Consider the following 19,937-nt stretch of genomic DNA (forward strand, 5'->3'; position numbering starts at 1 on the left):
GAAAAGCATGTTTCCCTGTATCTTATCGGCGTCTGCTTCCGGTATTTTATTCAGCAATCTTTGTTGTATCGATAGGCGCCAAAACGACTGATAGGAACCTATGTGTCGCTAGTATAAAAGGTGCTGCCTTGTAGCTTAACAGACACATTCGACAGCAAAGTTGAACGGCAAGCTTGTTGCAAAAAGATATTACCATGGCCAAGTTCATTGTCGCGTGCGTGTTTCTGGCAGTCGCCCTTTTCGGTCTGATCCATGGAGATCTTATCCTGGGCACGATCAACACGGGTGATCGTATTCTCTACTCGTAAGTATTTAATCGTAATTGATGCCATCACTAAAGAGGTTCCCTGTTTCTAACCACGCTTTACCTTTTTTTATCTTTCCCTAGACAAGTGACTGCCGCTCCCGGCATTCCTGGCGCGTTGGTTAGCCGCTATGTAAACTACACCGGCATCTACAACATCACGGCCATCCGCGCTTACGATCGCACGTTTAACCGCACTGGCCAGGCGCACGTGGTCGGCGGTGGACTGTACCAGCGCTTCGTCAGCATTGCCCTCCAGACACGATTCATCGGCAATCCGCTCGACTTCTTGGTGGAGATCTATGGACGATAAGTCATAGTCATAGTCACAAATAAAGCTACCGCGTACCTCAGCACCGAACTGCACCGTTGTCCTCTGTTGCGCACCGACAAAGAGAAAATGCATTCACAAAAACAACAACAAAACAGTACACTACACATAATTGCTGGCGGCCGCCCGGTGCAGCGCCGGTGATTGAAAACGGCTGTATAAGTGAGGGGTCGCGGTAGTTTACATAACTGTGATCCGGATCCCCAGTTCGCGAGTGATCGATTGATTAGGTCCGTCTATTGAGATGATCTGTTTTTAATTCGCTTATCTCAGCAAGGCGAACCAACCATCGGGGAAGGCGGAACGATGGGCTTTTTAGGGCAACAATCCGCATGACTTGCCTGCCTGCCTGCCGACTTGTTTGTGCTACATTATTGTATAATAACAATGTGCGAGCAATGCACGGTGGGAAGAAATAATTAATTTAATAAGCTTTTGCGTACAATTAAACCGAATAAATATTTACAACATAAAAAATGTGTCAGTTAAATAGTGTTTTCTATTCAATCTTAAAAGATTACAATTTTCTAGCAATTTTAATGTACTTGTTTGACCCAATATATATATTTTAAACTTCATCTGCAAATCTTCTTAAATTCGAATGTTGTAAACATTTTATGTTTATTTATTATTTTAGGGATATTATAATTATTTCTAAAAATATTGCCATTTTGATTTCTATTTCTATGATTTTCTATTTTTGTATATTATTTTCATTTCATCTGTCCCTGGCGCAAATGCAATGGCCTGACGGTATGTATCCAAAAATGCAGCTGTATTTCATTCTTCCGAGGGAGGAACCCGCTTTCAGCAATCTACTACATAGAGGAAACTGCTATCAAAAGTGAAACATATGTCAAAGGCCTTGGTGCTATGCTTGACGCGAATCTGACACTTAAAGAGCATACTGTTGATGTCCTTGCTAGATGAAACCGACTGCTTGGCCTCCTCTTCAGAACGACCAAAGAATTTCGTGATCCGGTATGCATCAAAACCGTCTACTGCAGCATCGTTTGTCCGGTGCTAGAATATGCATCCGTGCTATGCAGCTCCACAACTGCTAATACTATTGTTCGGATTGAAGCTATACAGTGCAAGCCTACTGGGTATGCTCTACGCTTTCTTCCCTGGCGCAACCGTGTCAATCTTCCATCCTACACTGCACGATGCCGTGTTCTAAGCCTTGAGGCTCTTGCCGTAAGGAGACAAAACGCACAGTACCTTTTCATCTGATGGTCTTCTCAACGGTGCCATCGACTCACCGTCTCTGTTGTCCAGCTTTCTCACCTCAGCTTCGATCCAGTTTTGGTCGATCAGACCCTATGATTCGTATGTCTCAGTGCTTCAAGTTGAATGCCAGCTCCAATATTTTATACAGACTTTAAGCTCCATTTTTACTTCAGCAAGATTTTGTGTTTTAGAATAAGTAATCTTCAATGTTGCAGTGCCGTAAGAGCAAACAAGCAAATAATCTGTTTTTACTTTGCCTCCAAGAAATAAACTTACACATTCGATGAAACAACTGGTAGTAAAACCATGTACAGTAGTTTTCACCCGCCAATCACGCCGTGTCGGCATTTAAGGAAGCGCACGGTAAATGGGCAGAGGCATATGGCAACAGCCGGGCAACAATTGAACGTGCCCCACGTCTTATCTCCAAATGTGCCCACAATTGCATGGAAACGTATAGCGCTATTGTTTAGCCGGCCCCGTAGTAGTGTGTCAACTTTTGCTGAAGTAAGTTCGCTCGACTCTCTCCCTCTGCGTGCGCATCATGTCACCCCAGGCTAGCAGCTTGGAGATCATCCCGCTGGAAGAGTTGTGCGTGCTGCGTGATCTGTATTGCATCGAATGGCCAAAATATGCGTACACTTACTACACGCTGGATAACTGCTATCACTGGCGCACGTTGGCCCGGGACGGGGAGTTGCAAGTGTTTACCGATCCCTCACGTGATTGGAGAAGCACGGGAACATTCGTGCTGAGGGTGAGCTCTAACAAGAGGTGATCTTTTTGAATGTTGAAGTAACGGTGTACTGTTTTCCAGGATTGTAAGGAGCTATTCTTCTACACCCTTGAAGCAACGACTGATGGGTTGGAGTGGATTCTTGGAAGCGTTATGAAGGGTGGTGATATAATCGTTAGTCTAGTGTACGATTCCCGTTTCCGAGAGCTGGTAGATCGGATCGTAAGCTCGCTTTCCTTCACAAAGGACAGTGATGAGCGGATGGTATGCTACAGACAGATGACTCCCTGTGGGGATGTAGATGGCAATGAAGAGCAACTGCAAAGAGAGTATCGCTTTAGCCCGGTCAGCCCGGACGATAGTGAGATTGTGGAACAGCAGTGGGTACATAGTGATACCGTTTTTAGCAAACTGCCAACGCGTCTGATTAATCGTAATCCATCGTTGGGAGTGTACGACACTAAGGATCGTCTTGTTGCCTGGTGTTTGATGTGAGTATAAATGTATTTTCACTTTAAAATGTTAAAGCTAATTCCGTCCAGCGTTCCCTTTCAGTGATCAGACGGGATCGTTGGCCATTTTTCAAACGATGCCCGATCATCGCCGCAAAGGTTTAGGACGTGCTATAATCAAACGACTATCAGCGGAACTGCACGCAAAGGATCAGCTGCCCCAGGCGTACATCGTGGAAAGCAATGCGGCCTCACGCAGGCTGTTCGAACAGTTAGGATTCAGTGCTGTGGAACTGTGGTACTGGACAAAACTTCACAAACGCGAACCGTGACATATCTTCCACCCACCAAAGACACAAGAATCGATCACAACGACACTGACACTGCTTGAAAAACACACCCCGACACCAAGTGTTTAGGAAAATAAATCCGAACCGCATGCCTCATGCCTTTATTGCCTTGCGCAGCTCGCAACCATCGAACGTACCCTTCATGTTCTTCAGCCAGCTCGCCTCGCCGACCGCCCGGAAACCGAGCTTCTCGAACAGCTTGCGCGAGGCCACGTTGGTGCGCCGTACGCTCGCGTACGTACTGTACCCCTGCTCCGCCAGCCGCCGAGCGATCGCCTTTATGACGAGCGAACCGTACCCCTTGCGCTGGGCCACCACACCCAGCAGCCCGAGCGCACCGTTCTGTGTCCGGATGCACCAGGCCAGCGGTTCCCGGACGCCCTCGCAGAACAGGCCCATCGAGACGTTCCAGCGGAGCAGCCGCTCGATGAAGTACTCGGTGCCGACCGATTTGTTCAGCCACTGGTTGTAGATGAAGGCGGCATAGTGGGGCGGGATGCGCTGGAGCGATAGACCCACCGGCAGATCGTATCGAAACCGGTGCGCCACCTGCTGCGGCAGGTGATAGATGAGATCGGCACTGTCGAACGCAATCTCGAGCCGATGCAACCGATACACCTCCAGCACGGTGGCACGGTACAGGCACATGTTCATCAGATAGCTGTGGTGCCAGTCGAGCAGCAGCAGCATACGCTTCAGCGTATCGCCCGTACCGTCAAGCGTGTACATAAACACATCCGTATGATCCTGTTGAGAAGGGCGTACGAGTACAACAGACTACTTTTGGTGGTTCCAAACACTTGTCCTAGCAAAACTTACTATAATTATGTAGGTTCCTGTCTGTCGCCAGTGGCCGTTCAGGCTGTAGACAAGAAGCGTTGCACTGATCTGCGGATCGCGCTCGATCCACCGGATGTAGTTCTGCACATTGTTGTAGGCAATCTCGTGCCGTGGCCAGTCCTGCCGGTAGAGATCGCGCAGCTGCGCCCAAGCGTTCGCCGGGATCCGGACGAGCGTGTCGTTCTGCATTGCTGATTTGTTTGAGGCGTACTAAATCACCGGCTTCCTCCCATGCCTGCCGTGCAATCGGCGATGTGCAAACAGTGCAGGGGACACACACAGTGCTGGGAATGGTTGTGTGTGTTTATTAGTGGCTGTTTTTAGGTACACACGCACACAAACACTGGTTTGCTGGTTATTTGAGGAGTAGTAAGGTGCTGCAAAAACACAGCTGATAAGATTATTCAATATTATTTCGCATGCCGTTGCTGGAAGGATTGGCGATGAGGAGTTCGGGAGAATTTGTTTGGTTGTTTTGCGGCCAGAGAAGAGCGCTCGCTTTTGGTAGTCTGCCAGAAGCGGCTCAGCTGATGTTAACAGCTGTGCGCTGTGTGTCCATGTGCGTCGGTTGTGTGTGTTGTTTGTTGCATGGTTACGAAGCCTTCTGCGGTGCAAAAGTCTGCCTTAGCGTGTATTGGACAGTCGTAGTCAGCCTTGCTCGTAGGAGGTACGGTCAGTACGACGTTTGACGTTAGTGATGGGAATAACCGCACAGTAGCGGCGGGTGATTCAGTTACAATGAGTTAGAATGGTGATTTAACTGTATAACTCACTCTTTAAGAGCCATAAAAATTGCCTTTGAGTGAGTTCTAACCTACGAGTGAGAGTGGCGCCAACTTGCGCCAGGAATTTAACTATTTATCATGAAATTTATTAAATGTAGTTCTAGTCAAAGTGGAAAGTTGAATCAATTGCATATACAGATTTTATGCTCGGAAATGTAATTTATCTCACGATTGATTTACAGGTTGTTAAGGAGTTCTTATCATTTTGAGACAATTTCTTGAATCCTTGTTAAGGGGATTGAACTCTATGAGATGGAGATTGGACTCTGTTCTGATAGGATCATAGGAAATTCTTATTCGATTATGATAACCCTAGAAGCCCTGTAATGCATTGTGAGTGAGCTGAGAGCCTACAGATGAATCGCAAGTGATTTTAAAAAAAAACTCTTTGTGATATTTGTAGCTGAACTCATTCATCGTAAACATTTAACACACTCTATCATTCAGACTCGGAATACACATGATTAATTTAAACCGAGGAGGAGCACGGTTTCAGGTTGTAAATTTAACCATTTTAACCACGACTCTGCAGTATTTCGAGCATGTAGTAAGAATGACACATTCAACAAAGTAAACATTTTTTGTAGGTAAACAATAGCATCCTGAATCTAAACTTGCAACAGTTTAATTTGACCATCGTATTTATTCTAACAACGAACGTTTCTGTTTTTATGAAATACCGAGCGCGGCCAAGTAAGGTTCAACGCTCCATTCGACAAACTTACGCTCGCGGTTACGGATCCAGTTTACATCCTTGATTGGCTTAAATCCAAGCCCAGCGAACAGTGCCTTCGATGGTTCGTTTTCTACCAGAATGCTCGCGTACAGGTTTCGTCCCATTTCGGCCAGCTTTTTAGCAAATGCCATCACCACGAGTTTGCCGTACCCTTTACGCTGTTCGATCACACCGAGCGATCCCATAACACCGGGCTGCGTTAACAAACACCATCCGAGTAGATTACCCTGCTCATCGAACAGACCCATCGAAGGGTTCCAGCGCACTAACCGCTCGATGGAAAACTCCGATCCTCGCTCACGATGGGGCCACAGGTCAGTAATAATTTTAGCATGGCGCGGTTCCAGCGAGCCAAGCCGAAGACCTGCCGGTACCGTCACGTTGAATTTCAAGGCTTCTTCCTTCGGCAGGAAGTACATCGTGTTTAGACGCCCAATCCCAACGCGCACGTTCAGCTTTTTAAACGTATCGAACAGCAACGCTTCATGCTCACACATCACGGCCACGTAGTAGTAGTCCCAGTCGACCAGTTCTAGGGCACGGCGCAATGTATCCAAAGACTCGTCCAGCGTGTACATGTACAAATCAATACGATCCTTTTTTTGGTGGGACCGTAGGCAAACAAGAAAAAAAAAAGATCTTAGCACCCATTGCGCCTAGCAACAACTTTACGCAACTGGTTAATGTAGCAACCAGGGGGACACGCATACTCACGATTATGACAAACGTTCCATTCTCCCGCCAACTGCCATTGAGACTGTACAGTACCAGGTCCTTAATTTTACGGTCGTGCTTTGACCAGTTAATATAATTTTGCACCAAATTGAACGCTATCTCATGGCGGGGCCAGTCTCGCTTGTACAGATCGCGCCACTCTTCCCAATCGCTACGCGGGATTTCTACCAAACGATCCTCTCCCATGGTGAGTCGGTGAAACACTGGCAACTCGGAAGGGCTCGTTCACCCGATGGTTGTAAAGCGTCTTGTGCACACTATTGTGAATTGTGTGATAAGATAGCGCTAAGCTTGTTGAACATATGCTGTTCAGTGTTTCTTTTTTCTGTCGTGTGCTTAATATGGCACTCATTAATTGTTCTGGAATAATTCGGGAATTGGAGCGTTAGCGATACAAACGGCTTCCTCATTGTTGCATAATTTTGATGTGGTTGATAAAAACCGATTAGTTTGCGCGAAAAAATACAATGTTTCTATTGGTGGTTTTGAGAGAGCTACTTACCAATATTTCTATTCTGCATAATGCAATCTAAAGTTTTGGATCTTGATGTTTGAAGTTTTTTTTTTTAAATTAAATATGATCACTTTAAACGATTTTTGCTTTATTAGTTCCATGATGGTCACTTTCATTTATAAAATATTACCCTATTTATAAAATATATACCCTTTTAAAAGTTTACAAGCGATCAAAGCGAGTTTATCGTTATTATTGTGAGTCGTGGTTGAACACTTTCATGGTTGGGCATAAGTTCGGTATCCTCGAAACATGTTCCTGCCATTTTATCCTGTTGGTCTTTGCCACCGCCAAGACATCGGCTTCACCGTACAGCCAGGCGCGGATAAGGCGCTAAGGAAACTGGGTGATCACGAGGCCACAAGGCATCAGGTGGCCCCGAGAAAAGACCTGCTTCCCGCCACTGGTAAGATGTTTGCTACTTTATCGTTGAGATTCCCAATCTCATTGTGAATCCCTCATACAGCGTCGACACTTAGCTTACATTCGTATGGCCGCGTGTTAATACGCCAATTCGTACGTTTCAGCAAGCTCATAGTTCATCCTGCCTAAAGACACCGGCGAATGCGTAGCTCAAACATGCCTAAAGCGTTTGCATTCACCGTTCGGGGTAATCAGTGAGCGATAAATCGAGTTTCGTGCGGTTACTAAGGCTTCTGTATCTAAGTAGCTGATGAAAATCGTACTAGGTACAATTTTCCTTAAATAAGCGCCTCCGCTTTATATTCCGCTGCTGATATTATATGAATATATTACCTTCATTCCAGGAATCAATAACTCTTCTACCAATTACCTTCTACCTTGCGAATGTTGTCGTCAATTAACTTTACTGCCATCCAATTGGACTCTATCAAGGGCGAGCCTCCGGCTAGTAAGACCATAAGATAATGATATCGCTTGCAATTTCGGGGGTGGCTGAAGAGAACCAGTCGTTCATAGAACGCATTTCTAGTCCGTCTAGTGTTTATGTGGTCAGACACAACTCTTCTTGTCTTTAATGAGAAGATATTAATTGCCTTTAGTTATAACTGATACTATTATTTTGTATTTAGTCTCGTTTCAGTTAGAAACTGTCTCAAGCAAGTTGATGCAAACTACACCGGCATTAAATCCGTCTTTGATCGTATCCGTCTGATGGTCTTCAAATATTCTACCCTATATGCTGCACCACACGATTTACAATCCCACTGTCCATACGATGCTTGAACCCACGACGGGAATGTTGGTAAGGTGTGTTAGTTGACGACTTGTCACGGGATCGCCGCAATACAACGGTAATTGAACACATTCGATCGTAGTGGCACGTATTACGTATACGTATAGGTATATGATTCCAAGCTAGCTGCATGATACTTTACCGTAGCTGGAAACTTGTGTGATATCAATCCAATTCCATTCAAACCCGATCAATTTTAGACAATGCAATATGCAATTAATGCAGTGAGCCAATTCAGTTTCTTCCAAAGCTATATTTTTATTACAACGTCTTATTAGGGGAAAGGAGGTCCAACGATTGTAATTTTAGCGTTTCGTAATAGATGGATGAAGCCTAAGTAGAACTTATTTTAACAGACCGCAGTTGTAAAAATCTTGTTAATCCTTGGCGTGGTAATTTGCCTTGGGCGATGATCCGTTGAAACAAGATTTGCCTATTCATCACTTTCATTAAATCTTTTTGGCGATATAATAAAGATAAGAACGATATACATTACAAAGCTAACATTTGTTCTAGGTAAATAGTAGCAACACGAACAGTGAGTAAGCTCATCTCCTGTGTTACATCTACTAAGGGTTGTTAGTTTGCTTGGCTACTTACCCGGTTTTCTCGTGTATACCATATTACACCAAACGTTTAATTTTCATTGTGTATTTATTCTATTAACGATCATTTGTTTCTATGAAACACCAACCAGGGCCAAGTAAGGTTCAATGCTCCATTCGACAAACTTACGCTCGCGGTTACGGATCCAGTTTATGTCTTTGGTTGGCTTAAATCCAAGCCCAGCGAACAGTGCCTTCGATGGTTCGTTTTCTACCAGAATGGTCGCGTACAGATTTCGTCCCATTTCGGCCAGCTTTTTAGCGAACGCCATCACCACAAGCTTACCGTATCCTTTGCGCTGTTCGATCACACCGAGCGATGCCATCAAACCGGTTTGCATACACAAACACCATCCGAGTAGGTTACCCTGCTCATCGAACAGACCCATCGAAGGGTTCCAGCGCACTAATCGCTCTATAACAAACTCCGAGCCCGTCTCACGATGGGGCCACAGGTCGGTAATAATTTTAGCATGGCGCGGTTCGAGCGAGCCAAGCCGAAGACCTGCCGGAATTATTACGTTGAATTTCAAGGCTTCTTCCTTGGGCAGGAAGTACATTATATGTGGCCGTGCAATCCCAACGCGCACGTTCAGCTTTTTAAACGTATCGAACAGCAACGCTTCATGCTCGCACATCACGATGTAGTAATAGTCCCAGTCAACCAGTTCTAGAGCGCGGCGTAGTGTATCCAAAGACTCGTCCAGCGTGTATATGTGCAAATAATTACGATCCTTTTCTCAGGGTTTTTTTGTAATGCAACCGCAAGTAAACAAGAAAGAACCGATCTTAATACTCGTTGAACCCAATAGTAACCAAGCACCTGGGCCTTGCGGATACTTACGATTATGACAAACGTGCCATTCTCCCGCCAACTGCCATTTAGGCTGTACAGCACCAGGTCCTTAATTTTACGGTCATGCTTTGACCAGTCGATGTAATTTTGCACCACATTAAATCCTATCTCATGGCGAGGCCAGTCTCGCTTGTACAGATCGCGCCACTCTTCCCAATCGCTTCGCGGGATTTCTACCAAGCGATCCTCCTCCATGGCCGGTCGGTTAGATACTGGCAACTCGGATGGGCTCGTCCACCGGACGGTTGTAAAGACTGGAGTTCGCGCTCATGTGCGTTAGCCAGAGTGTGATAAGATAGCGCCGAGTTTACTGAACACGATGTTCTTCCAATGGGTGGTGTTAGTTTGTGCTTAGCGTACTCGTTAACTGTGCCAAAGTAATTCGGAAATTACAACATCGTTGGCAGTACAAGCAATATCCTAGTTGTTGTACAATTTTGTCGTTAAAAAAACAGCTTTGTTCACGTAAAAAATACAGTGTTCTTATTGTTGATAGATAATTATAAATTAAGTACAGCGCAGAAACAAACAACGTAACAAAACTGATATAAGCCGAACGTATCCACCACATGCGTTTGACAGATCGGCTGCATAATCGGGAGGATGTCGAACTTCAGCTCCTAAATGAACACTCACAGGAGCTAAGGATGATATGCGTGTTGCCATGGATACCTGCTCCCGCTCTTACCACGGGACCGTGCAGGTCTAGGCCAAATTAGACCATATAATTAAAACCAAACCCCCTCAACACACCGGTTTTACTGTCATTTTGCTATATTTGCCGAAGAACCACCTTCATCTCCAAATTGCACACCTTACAGTTCTAAATGTACACCTCCATTCTCAAGTACCCCGCTCGTCTAACGTTGGTAAACATGTATATGTACAACATAGCAGTATCCCACCCTAGAACCCACTTCCGCTTTCCTAGCCCGAAGCCTAAAATAATAGGCCGCTCTATAAGCATAAGTAATAAACGTTCCGTACTAAAAGCACTTCTTTCGAATCCGATTCCCGCGCGTTCCCTTTTTTACAGCTCGATGTCCTCCATATCGTCCGCTGGCGGTGTCGTCTGCGGTAACGGACTGGTTGGTATCTGTGGGTAACGTTATACGTTTAGTATTACAAACCGTACCAATCGGTTACTAGGATCACATGGCTCAACCACGCATGCTACTGGCCGACGGGGGTTTTGTTTATATGCTTTTCCTTTTTTTTTCGTTCCCGTGGAACGCATGATGAATAAATACGGGCTGAAATCGCTCCTCATCGCAGACTATCGTTTGGGCATGCTGATATACTGTGTTTGTTTTAGGTTTTGATTTACTTTAATGCATAACCCCCCTTTTCCCCCTCCCCTCGCTAACTATTGAGTTTAGTAGCTTAGCAAAGGCTTATCGTGCGGCGCTATCTATCCTCGTGGGAATATTGGTTAAAGTTAGAGAGTATTTCGTTGTTGTTGTTGTTGTTGTTGTTGTCGTTGTTGGTGTTTGCAATCAGTTTGTTGATCGGTTTGGGGAACCGTTTCGTTAGGATGTAAGCAGTAGTGAGTGGTTTGATTGGGAAGAAAATCAAGTAGTAAATTATTAGTTCATTCGTTTGATCGTTCATAGCTTTACAGGGTTCAAATGCAATACAGGCACAAAGGTCATCAAAAAGGAAATTGAACAGGAAATAGCAAAACAAGGACACAACATTAGGCTTAGTTCTGTACAGTTAATTTACAAGATTGTTTCGAAGAGTAAAAAAAAAATCTAGCGCCATGCGAAACGAGTATCATGTGTTAATCAGCTCAAACAAAAACAGTCAAAGGGATACGGTGACAAAACACAGCCTACCCGGGTGATCGTATCACTACTGGTATCTTGTGTACTAGACAATGATAGTACTAGCACCAGTCACATTTACACCACCTTCGTCTACGGGTGTACATTGGGATAACACACCACACTACATACATTGGGAATTTCTAGACGCGACACCACAGTACGGGAGACGTTCTGCCCACAAACAACGTACACTACACCAGTGCTAGTTTCGTTGCATTGCGCTTCACTGTTGGGACGATCTGCTTAGAAGCAAAACACATAGTAGTAGTAGTTGTTGTAGTAGTAGTAATAACAGTAGTAAATTGGGTATGGATTGGCAACTTGTTATAGGGTTATCTCTACTCTAAGGCGCACTCCCACAGACTACTACCAGGGCGCTACACTACTACTCAGCTTTTCTCTGGCGTTGGTTAAGATGATGCTTGTTAGGATGGCTACCGTTACGGTTAACGTCTAGGTTATTAGTGGTGGTCGCGGTACGCTTACTACTTGCATCCGATCTTACTTTGAAGCAGCGAATCCGGAAATGATGGCACATTTCGCGCACCACCCCGGCACCGTAGTGAAGGTGCGCGATCGTTACGCACACGGTCAGCCCGTACAGCAGGTATCGTTCGATCTCGATGCTCAGCTCGGGCAGCCCGAGCGATGGGTACGGCAGGACGGAGAAGAGTGTAACGACGCACAGCAAGTTAAGCAGCCCGTTCCACAGATCGGCCCGGGTATCCGACATTTGTGCTACAATGAGCCGACACTGGGGGAGAGAGGGGAGAGAAAACGGAACATGAATTACCGATTCGGTCCTGTCTAAGGAGCGATTTTACTTACACAAATGTTGGAGAACAGTGTGCCACACATTACAAAGTATAGCCTCGGTTCCATGTCGATAATACCATTGCGGGAGCACAGTACCCACAGGGTGCAGAGTATGAACAGGCTGCTGAGCGGTACGAGGGGTCGAATTGCTTCCCTGAATGATCGCATTTTACCCGTTTTGTCACGATAAGATCTGTAAAATGTGAAGAATGAAAGCACTGCTTGAAATACCTTACCTTCGACGATTATGTGCTAATAATACATACTTGTATACATTATATATAATAATAGGATGACTAGTAATGACGGCTGAAATGTACAGTGTCAGCTCGAAGATGTGGCACGGTTTCATGCCGAACACCGGGATCTGCCAAAACTCAGCACCAAAAATACCGGTGATCGCTAGCGTGATCGAAACGCCCTGGAAGAGCAGAGAACGGAGTGAGTTTAGAAAGATCGTTCTGCATACTAGCACACGGTTCACTGGAGCACCCTCACTTACCCACATAACAAAATCGTAGCCCCAGGGCAGGAACATTACACCGGTAAGGTACTTCTCCACATGCGGCAGGTAAAAGTTCATGAACACGTTCAGTGTAATGAAGAACATGCGTACTGGGGGCAGATCGGCTGCACCGAATATCGTAAACATGTAGATCGGTATGAGGACGGCCGAGTAGGAATCGAGACCATGGTCGAACAGTTCGCCCAGCGGTCCGCTGGTTCCGGTTCTGCGTGCCTGTTTGCCATCGATACCGTCTGTTGGAAATAAAAGAAAATGGATTAAGACATTACATTTTGAAAGATTCATGAACACTTAATTACTACAGGATTTTAGTACCACCCTTGTAGGTTCAAGAATACAGAGTTTCTTGCCTTATCTGATATTTTAACAGTCATTACTGGAATCTCTATTTGCCGTAGTGTCTACGATCCAAAAAATACACGTTGTTCTACGACCGCCTACTTGGGTAGGAATTCCAGAAAAAAATGTTATTGTTTAAGCAACAAGAATGCTCAGCGTAGCGTGATCGATCGCTTGCGTGGTCGTCGAGTACCGTTTTGCGGATGGTCAGTGTTTACTGACCTGATCCTAGGTGGAACGAAATGTTCGAAGCGGACTTATAAAACCTGACTTTTGATCGTCCAGCCGATCATGAAATCCCGGAAAAGGTTTCCCTTACCGGAAACGTGGGAGCTTAGAGGTCTTACCTTCTAGGATTATAATAAGTTCTGTATATCATGTATAGTACATCAGCTTTGATAAAAAATGCATCCAAATACGACGAGTAGATCAAAAGGTATAAGCTTTAGTATCCGCAAAACTGCAATCCCCCATACAATGGTTTTACAAAGAGATAGTGTAAAACATAGTTCTCCAGGCATTCTATGAATTTCAAGCATGTACGACTTTCTTATTGAAAATATTTATAAACAAGCGAGCAAAAACTATCCTAACTAACTAACTATGGTCATTGAGGTCTAACTATGGTCATTGAGACTAGAGTTAATGATGTCTGGAGTTACTACAGTTTTGTAGTATTACATCATATTACAGATAGTCAACTTTGAACTGTATCAGCTTGCATTCGAACAGTTGAACATTGCAATTGGATTCCAAATGAGCCTTCCACTTTCAGTAACATAATGTTTACTTGCACTAAGTAAGAGCCAAGAAAGTATCCCAGAACACCTGATCTCCTGTGTAACTATTGCTCTTAATTTTGTTCTAAAACTAAGAGTTTTGTAAGTTTTTTAGAACTTTTCTTTACAACAGAATTGCACAAAATTTCTCGCCCAAAATTTGAGGAGTCGTTTAGAACCAGCGTGCAATACATTTCTCGTTGTAAAGCTCATAATTATTTAATATTATTTTAATTACCATTCATTAAGATTGAAAGGAGTCGTTTTATATGTTGAATGTCTGAATGATTGTTTCAAGCTTTATAGCAATTCAAAGATGCATAATCATGATTTGATTATCATTTCTAATGCAATTTCTAAGGTAAATGTTTTATAATAAGCCTGCTCCAAGGATTCATAAATCAAAACACTATTTCAAAATGATCTTTCCAGTAATTGCACCTCCAGAAAATACTTACCTAAAGTGTAAGCTACGAAAAGATTGATTGCCGCCAGTATCCATACCCAGTCCGGTATGGGTATGGGAGTTTCTGTGGCCGCGCGGAAGTCGTAATCGTAGTACGCGATCAAGAAGAAGTTTACCACGGTCAGCAGAAAGCCGGTGAAGGTGAGTAGATTGGGCGCTATCCACCGGGGACAAAACAGGACCACCTTGTTCCAGAACGGGTGCATAACATACACACTAAGAATACTAGTATCGACGCAGTTGTACTAAAAAAGATAAGGAAAGCAAAATATGAGGCGTTTAAAGATGTAAGAATAGTTTATTATTTAATGTGGATGCTTTTTGGAAATTATCAGCCTTTTTTGTGTGTATTTCAATGACGATTTAAATTCTCTGACGATGCTCTCTATCAAACAGACTGCTGGCCCTCCCCGGAAGGTCACGCCACTAGCTGGCCACCGATAGTGGCGCCGATGGCGTCTGATTTATTCATAACTTTTGCCCTGCGTTTTTTTTATTTTCTTCTTTTGTATTGTGCCTACGAGCACCGCCCTTCTTCACGGTTGCTATCATTATTTGTCCAAACCAGCAAACAAGAGGGCATAGTAAAAATATTATTTCCGTGTTCCATGTACACCATGCTGTACTTCGTTCTGTTCTGCGTCTTGTACAACACAATACATTAACCGTGCGATTTAAACCGTTTGTCAATCATCCCGGCCACTCGGTGGACCAGAAAGAAAAGAAACAAGTTGTAAACAGGCGTCACAGTTCGCACGCTCAACGTTCCAACGCACACACTCACACACACACATTCGGTTGATCGATCCGTTTCCCATTGTGCCGACAGTGTCGGATGATTGTTGTTCCCCTGCCAGTGGCAATCGATGGCCCCGCTAGTCAAGGGTCCCGGAGGGGGATTCAGGGAGGATTATCAATTGGGAAGGAGTTAGTACGGGGCCGTTCTGGAGTGCTGAGGAAATAGGGCATAGGTCGTACGGGGATGGCCATTATAGATGCCTCTGTTTGTAGCGCCGGTACGTTCTAAAGCCGGGCGCAAAGAAACAATCAATGCTGAAGTCGAGGTCAGGGGCTTGGGCTTCTCGCTTGGTGTTGCTATGGTGTTTATGTTTCCTACTTTGATTTCATAGCTTTCCAATGGGCTTCTAACGGTTTCTGGAGCGGGTAGGGTGATGTGATAGCGAGAAATGCAATTTAAATTTAAAACACAACAAAAGAGCATTAATAGCTTCATTGTTCTGGTATCAAAATCACGATCCTGGGTGGTCATTTTTGCGTTAGCAAAAGTACGAGTGCCTGCCACCGATTGCAGCCATCTCCCAAGGAATGTGTACCGAATGAATGAAACAGACGGTCACTGCTGGCCATTATCAGCTATTGCATCACTAAGCCTAGCTTGTTTAACTAACGTGTCTCGCATCTCGCATCTGTGTATTCTTGCGCACCGTGGCGTATGGCAATTGAGAGCACCACAAGTGCACTAAACTGACTTAGACTGGCTTCCAGACTGGGGCGGTAATGAGAGCAAGAGAGCAGAGAGAAAGAGAGAGAGAGAGAGAGAGAGAGAGAGAGAGAGAGAGAGAGAGTTCAAGCAACCTGCATCATCACCATGATCGTTCGCGATAAGGTCATCATCGAACTGTAAGGCCCCTGCCCTATAGCTCCGTGTCTTCCAAGGGCTCGTGACGATCGAAAGTGAAACTCTCCGGTTCGCCGCGTATCTTCGGTGCTAGAATAAGGTCACACGGTTTTGCAAAACAAGGCAGGGGAAAACAGTAACAACCGAGCTCATTGTTGTACGTTTCCACCGTGCTGCAGCGGTAAACAGTACCACCACGATGGGATGGCCCAGTTGTGCCGCCACTGTGTAACCGAGTTTACCGTGAAAAGTGTTCTAAATAACTGCACACGTGGAGCACCAGCTGCCCATGGTGGTGCTACAAAGTCATCAGTTTTTGTTTTATGTTTATGTACGCTAGAAGATTTTTTTTCCTTCCAAACCAAGTCATTGGAAATAATTAATCAAAGCAGTTGATGAAACATGTTCTGTTAACGGAGAAACAACCTCCTGTTCGTACAGGGGATCACACATTCGTAAATGGTTAACTTCCCATAAAACCCCAACCTATTCTCGTTAGAAAGGCACGATGCTGGCTGGCGCTGCTGATATGCGGACTGCGGAGGGATCTAAATGCCGCTATCTACGCTCGCTACTGCTGCTGGTTGAAAGGCAATAAATAATACGATAACAAAGCCTGCCGCAGCAACCCTTCCGACTCGATAACACCGAAAAATAATAACTGAAACGAGTTTCTAATCGAATCGATTCCCGGATTGCGTCACAGCTCACAATCACACTTATCGCAAGACCATTTACTGCATTCGATACAAATTAACCGTTGAATGTCGTACGATTGTGTTTAAGAGAGTGGGATATTCCTGGCTGCAATCACACACACACACACACCTCCTCTCCTTGCTCTTCCGCTCTCTGCCTTCCTCATGCGCTCCTCACACGCTTGTCTAATCGTCACGCAATCCAGGCAGGCGTGCGGGCTGCTAACTCATCTTTAGCAGACGTTGTACATGAGAAATGTTTTCGCGCATCATCGCCACAACTACACAGATGGCAATGTTGCTCTGGTCTGGTCTCTCCTCCTCACTACAGTATCATCATCTCCAGACACTGGAGGGGCGACGACGGAATGAGTTATCCAATTCAAATTGTCCAGCACAACCACTTATCACGTTCAACTGAATAACAACAACAACAACAACAACACAAAGACACACACACACGTCCGGACACTGCGGAGACGGTTGTTAGCATATCTTCCCCGGATCGTTTGCTTGCTCAGCGGAAGTACACCTACCTTGTACTTTTCGAACCCCTTGAGGTGGGCATCGTTGAGGTATTTAATCCCGATCATGATGATGATGATGGTGGTGGCGTTGCGATCGTTAATCGTTAAAAGCACAGAATTACACCGGTGAACAAAAACACGCGCACTTCTCACGTGTACTATAGACGATATCTAACCGGTGACGTTCACGCACGTTGCGATCGTAGCTGGCCGTCTCTGTGCCTCTGTGTTCTATCCGCTCAACGGTTTTGCGCTAAACTAACTTTCCCGTGCGACACGTTGCGTTGCGCGGACTGGCGCAAGTGACGAACGATCCTCTCGACGAGCCGGCGGATGGAGCTGCCACTATCACACACTAATTACACTACACCGACACAACCGGCAAATGCCGTAATCAGCATCATACTGAGCTCGTTCGCTCGGTTTGCGCACACCAACCAGGCCGGGTATCAGGGCGCATCCAGGGCAAACGACTGGCCGGGATTACCGTAGCCGGGGACACGAGCACACAAACACATGTACCAACCGTACAGGGCGCTACTTCCAGCGTGAGTGGGCTTTTTAATCCGTCATAAACCGCACGGGGTCACGGTAGATTTAGCGGGGTGCAGCAGCAGCAACAGGGTGATAAGAACAATCAAGTACGCGGTCGCGCGCTCCCGTTTCGTCACCGCTCTGCAGCCCTTGATCGGGGATCGGATCGGAACCAAATTCAACACACTATAGAGAGGTAGTAGTCGTAGTAGCGTTTTACGCTTTCTTAGATCATACGAGAAATTCCGACGCACACACACGCGAGCAAGAGAGGTGTTGTACTTAAACCCGACAAAGATCGTTCTCTGTGTCAATGGCACGGTACTAAGCACATGGTTTACTTGCAACGGGTCAGGTCAGCTACTTCCAACCCCACCCTGCCGTCCGCGGTCGTTGTACGCCGCTTATCACAGTTCCGGGTGCAAGACCTTAGGCGATAGTGGTGGCCACTACGTGGTTCGATCTACGTTTCGATCGTTTTAGGTTTGTAAAATAATTGAAATTTACTACAAAATCGTTAGTAGCACCACAGACACACACACACACACACACACTCCACGAAAGAGAACAACCTGTTACAGCTGTTTGTACACAATGCTCTACGCCACTGTCTCGTTTAATTAGCTTAGCTTGCAAAGCTTTCAAGAGGCTTCCCTCAACTACGGCCTTGCGGTTGTGTGGTGAGAGGGCAACACAAAAAAATCATCACACGCGCCACAGACACAAACACTGAACAATTCTGACGACCCGGTTAGAAAAAAAAACAACAACCCAACTCGAGAGGGGAAAAAAGGGCCCTCGGACGCGTTGCGAGGGCTTCCGCTTCACTCAACGGTTCGCTAACGAATGCGGGACCGCTGCGGAGCGTTTCGCTTACGATAAATAATCCCGACCCGGCTTCGTTCTGGTTCCGAGCACGACCCGACTAGACGACGGTGATGGCGGCCGGGCCTTTTCCATATAGGCCGCATGGGCCCCACTCCGCTCCCCGGGTTGCCTACCCCCGGACGGTTGGTACGCTGGGTTGCACTGGTAGTTGTGTGCACACTCGCTTGCCCGGTAGAGAGGGTAGAGGGATGAGCAGCTGATAAGAATCGTCAAGTTTTAAGTGCGTATGTTCAAACACGATGAACGTCGTGCACCGTGCAGTGCAGGTTCTGCTTAACGAGGTGGAAGTGCAGTTTGTAAGCTGTTAGCATGAACTATGCCGAGGCGTTGTGGTGCGGCCCTTGCAGGCATGCACTGGTAAACGGATGAATTATTTGATTCATTTTGAAGTTTATTTATTCACTATCTGACTGACAATGTTCATTAAAATCAAATTGCGCACTGTTTTTGTTTATTTGAAATTCTTATTGCATTGTGCAATTATTTCGTTGTGTTTTTTCTATGTTCCATTTTATAATTATTCAGATGTATGTTTTAAAAGTAGTCTGCTCTTAGTTTAATTGGCCTTTTTTTAATTTTTAATAATAGTTATTAAGTAAGAGTGAGCAATACGGCCTTTTCGGATCGTTTCTCCTAAATAAAAAAAAGTCAGAGTGTTTAATCTAGGAAATGTAAAATAAATCTAATGTAAAATAAGTAAATGTAGTGATTGTCGCAGGTTCTACGTTTTTTTTCGATTTCTTTCGTATTCTATGATGATCCGAATGACGAAGTATCGATTTTATATTAAAATATCTTATATCAAAAATATTTCCAACATTTGACGAATGCGTTTTAAGGGTACGGCATGACCTTTAAGCTCCTGAAACAAACAACTTATGGTTTTGAGATATCAATTATAATTTAAATCTCGATGGAAGACAAAACAAACACATAAATAATACCAACCGTACTTGGAAAGCAAATATTTTTTTTGGATCGAACAAAGTCTGTGTTAGAACAAGTTATCATAGAATTTATCAGTAAAATTAAAAACACTCATAAACTGGAGAAATCCTGATTTTATAGACTTGCAGTTTATGGTGTTGCTGTTTTTGCCAGATGAGGATCGAACCACGTCCTGTTTTGCACGTACTGATGGGTCTTTCAGCGGATTACCTCCTTCGTCTATGCAGTCATACTGGCTATTGTATAGGCTTGCCAGAC

The 19,937-nt window shown here is 45.0% G+C and overlaps 5 protein-coding genes and 1 long non-coding RNA gene across 11 annotated transcripts; 3 read left to right on the plus strand and 3 right to left on the minus strand.

Moving 5' to 3' along the window:
- Positions 1-123: 123 nt before the first annotated feature.
- On the plus strand, positions 124-665 carry LOC121596234. Its single transcript, XM_041920998.1, has 2 exons — positions 124-304; positions 389-665. The coding sequence occupies exons 1-2, from the start codon at positions 195-197 to the stop codon at positions 615-617; spliced, it is 339 nt and encodes a 112-aa protein (XP_041776932.1). The 5' UTR covers positions 124-194; the 3' UTR covers positions 618-665.
- A 1,602-nt stretch (positions 666-2,267) lies between these two features.
- LOC121595967 lies at positions 2,268-3,388 on the plus strand. The gene is made up of 3 exons (XM_041920469.1): positions 2,268-2,622; positions 2,683-3,092; positions 3,157-3,388. Exons 1-3 carry the CDS (start codon positions 2,410-2,412, stop codon positions 3,383-3,385), a joined length of 852 nt encoding a protein of 283 aa, XP_041776403.1. The 5' UTR covers positions 2,268-2,409; the 3' UTR covers positions 3,386-3,388.
- A 79-nt stretch (positions 3,389-3,467) lies between these two features.
- LOC121595966 lies at positions 3,468-4,907 on the minus strand. Its single transcript, XM_041920468.1, has 2 exons — positions 4,223-4,907; positions 3,468-4,150 (listed from the first exon to the last, which is right to left on the minus strand). The coding sequence occupies exons 1-2, from the start codon at positions 4,430-4,432 to the stop codon at positions 3,497-3,499; spliced, it is 864 nt and encodes a 287-aa protein (XP_041776402.1). The 5' UTR covers positions 4,433-4,907; the 3' UTR covers positions 3,468-3,496.
- Positions 4,908-5,630: 723 nt separating this feature from the next.
- On the minus strand, positions 5,631-10,240 carry LOC121595965. 4 transcript variants are annotated; one of them, XR_006005224.1, is made up of 3 exons: positions 9,679-10,240; positions 8,830-9,568; positions 8,595-8,684 (listed from the first exon to the last, which is right to left on the minus strand). XR_006005224.1 is itself a non-coding variant. In XM_041920466.1 (2 exons), exons 1-2 carry the CDS (start codon positions 9,883-9,885, stop codon positions 5,698-5,700), a joined length of 870 nt encoding a protein of 289 aa, XP_041776400.1. In that variant the 5' UTR covers positions 9,886-9,993; the 3' UTR covers positions 5,631-5,697. The 4 variants fall into 4 exon arrangements, 3 of the variants coding, with proteins under 3 accessions (XP_041776400.1, XP_041776399.1, XP_041776401.1); XM_041920466.1 differs by lacking the exons at positions 8,595-8,684; positions 8,830-9,568 and adding an exon at positions 5,631-6,360 and having other exon boundaries at positions 9,679-9,993; XM_041920465.1 differs by lacking the exons at positions 8,595-8,684; positions 8,830-9,568; positions 9,679-10,240 and adding exons at positions 5,631-6,360; positions 6,479-6,725.
- LOC121595968 lies at positions 7,550-8,477 on the plus strand. Its single transcript, XR_006005225.1, has 3 exons — positions 7,550-7,702; positions 7,781-7,984; positions 8,066-8,477. It is a non-coding gene; the product is annotated as an uncharacterized LOC121595968 (long non-coding RNA).
- Positions 10,241-10,455: 215 nt separating the features above from the next.
- Positions 10,456-18,711, minus strand: LOC121595964 (ethanolaminephosphotransferase 1). 3 transcript variants are annotated; one of them, XM_041920463.1, is made up of 7 exons: positions 17,319-18,711; positions 14,438-14,690; positions 12,838-13,094; positions 12,602-12,756; positions 12,348-12,528; positions 12,025-12,273; positions 10,456-11,101 (listed from the first exon to the last, which is right to left on the minus strand). In XM_041920463.1, exons 1-7 carry the CDS (start codon positions 17,373-17,375, stop codon positions 11,066-11,068), a joined length of 1,188 nt encoding a protein of 395 aa, XP_041776397.1. In that variant the 5' UTR covers positions 17,376-18,711; the 3' UTR covers positions 10,456-11,065. The 3 variants fall into 3 exon arrangements, with proteins under 3 accessions (XP_041776397.1, XP_041776396.1, XP_041776395.1); XM_041920462.1 differs by having other exon boundaries at positions 10,458-10,786; positions 17,319-18,708; XM_041920461.1 differs by lacking the exon at positions 10,456-11,101 and having other exon boundaries at positions 11,262-12,273.
- Between the last annotated feature and the right edge of the window lie 1,226 nt (positions 18,712-19,937).

This window comes from Anopheles merus, chromosome 3R (assembly GCF_017562075.2).
Source record: "Anopheles merus strain MAF chromosome 3R, AmerM5.1, whole genome shotgun sequence".
In the NCBI taxonomy this organism is placed as follows: domain Eukaryota; kingdom Metazoa; phylum Arthropoda; class Insecta; order Diptera; family Culicidae; genus Anopheles; species Anopheles merus.

Bases quoted from the DNA above. Each gene is read 5' to 3' on its own strand.
- LOC121595967 (XM_041920469.1), top strand. From the start codon at position 2,410: ATGTCACCCCAGGCTAGCAGCTTGGAGATCATCCCGCTGGAAGAGTTG. The intron at 2,623-2,682 runs GTGAGCTCTAAC...ACTGTTTTCCAG, and splicing joins CGGGAACATTCGTGCTGAGG to GATTGTAAGGAGCTATTCTT. The intron at 3,093-3,156 runs GTGAGTATAAAT...GTTCCCTTTCAG, and splicing joins CTTGTTGCCTGGTGTTTGAT to TGATCAGACGGGATCGTTGG.
- LOC121596234 (XM_041920998.1), top strand. From the start codon at position 195: ATGGCCAAGTTCATTGTCGCGTGCGTGTTTCTGGCAGTCGCCCTTTTC. The intron at 305-388 runs GTAAGTATTTAA...ATCTTTCCCTAG, and splicing joins GGTGATCGTATTCTCTACTC to ACAAGTGACTGCCGCTCCCG.
- LOC121595966 (XM_041920468.1), bottom strand. From the start codon at position 4,432: ATGCAGAACGACACGCTCGTCCGGATCCCGGCGAACGCTTGGGCGCAG. The intron at 4,151-4,222 runs GTAAGTTTTGCT...CCTTCTCAACAG, and splicing joins CAGGAACCTACATAATTATA to GATCATACGGATGTGTTTAT.
- LOC121595965 (XM_041920466.1), bottom strand. From the start codon at position 9,885: ATGGAGGAGGATCGCTTGGTAGAAATCCCGCGAAGCGATTGGGAAGAG. The intron at 6,361-9,678 runs GTAAGTATCCGC...CACCAAAAAAAG, and splicing joins ATGGCACGTTTGTCATAATC to GATCGTATTGATTTGTACAT.
- LOC121595964 (XM_041920461.1), bottom strand. From the start codon at position 17,375: ATGATCGGGATTAAATACCTCAACGATGCCCACCTCAAGGGGTTCGAA. The intron at 12,529-12,601 runs GTATGTATTATT...CACATTTTACAG, and splicing joins ATTATATATAATGTATACAA to ATCTTATCGTGACAAAACGG. The intron at 12,274-12,347 runs GTAAGTAAAATC...TCTCTCCCCCAG, and splicing joins CACTGTTCTCCAACATTTGT to TGTCGGCTCATTGTAGCACA.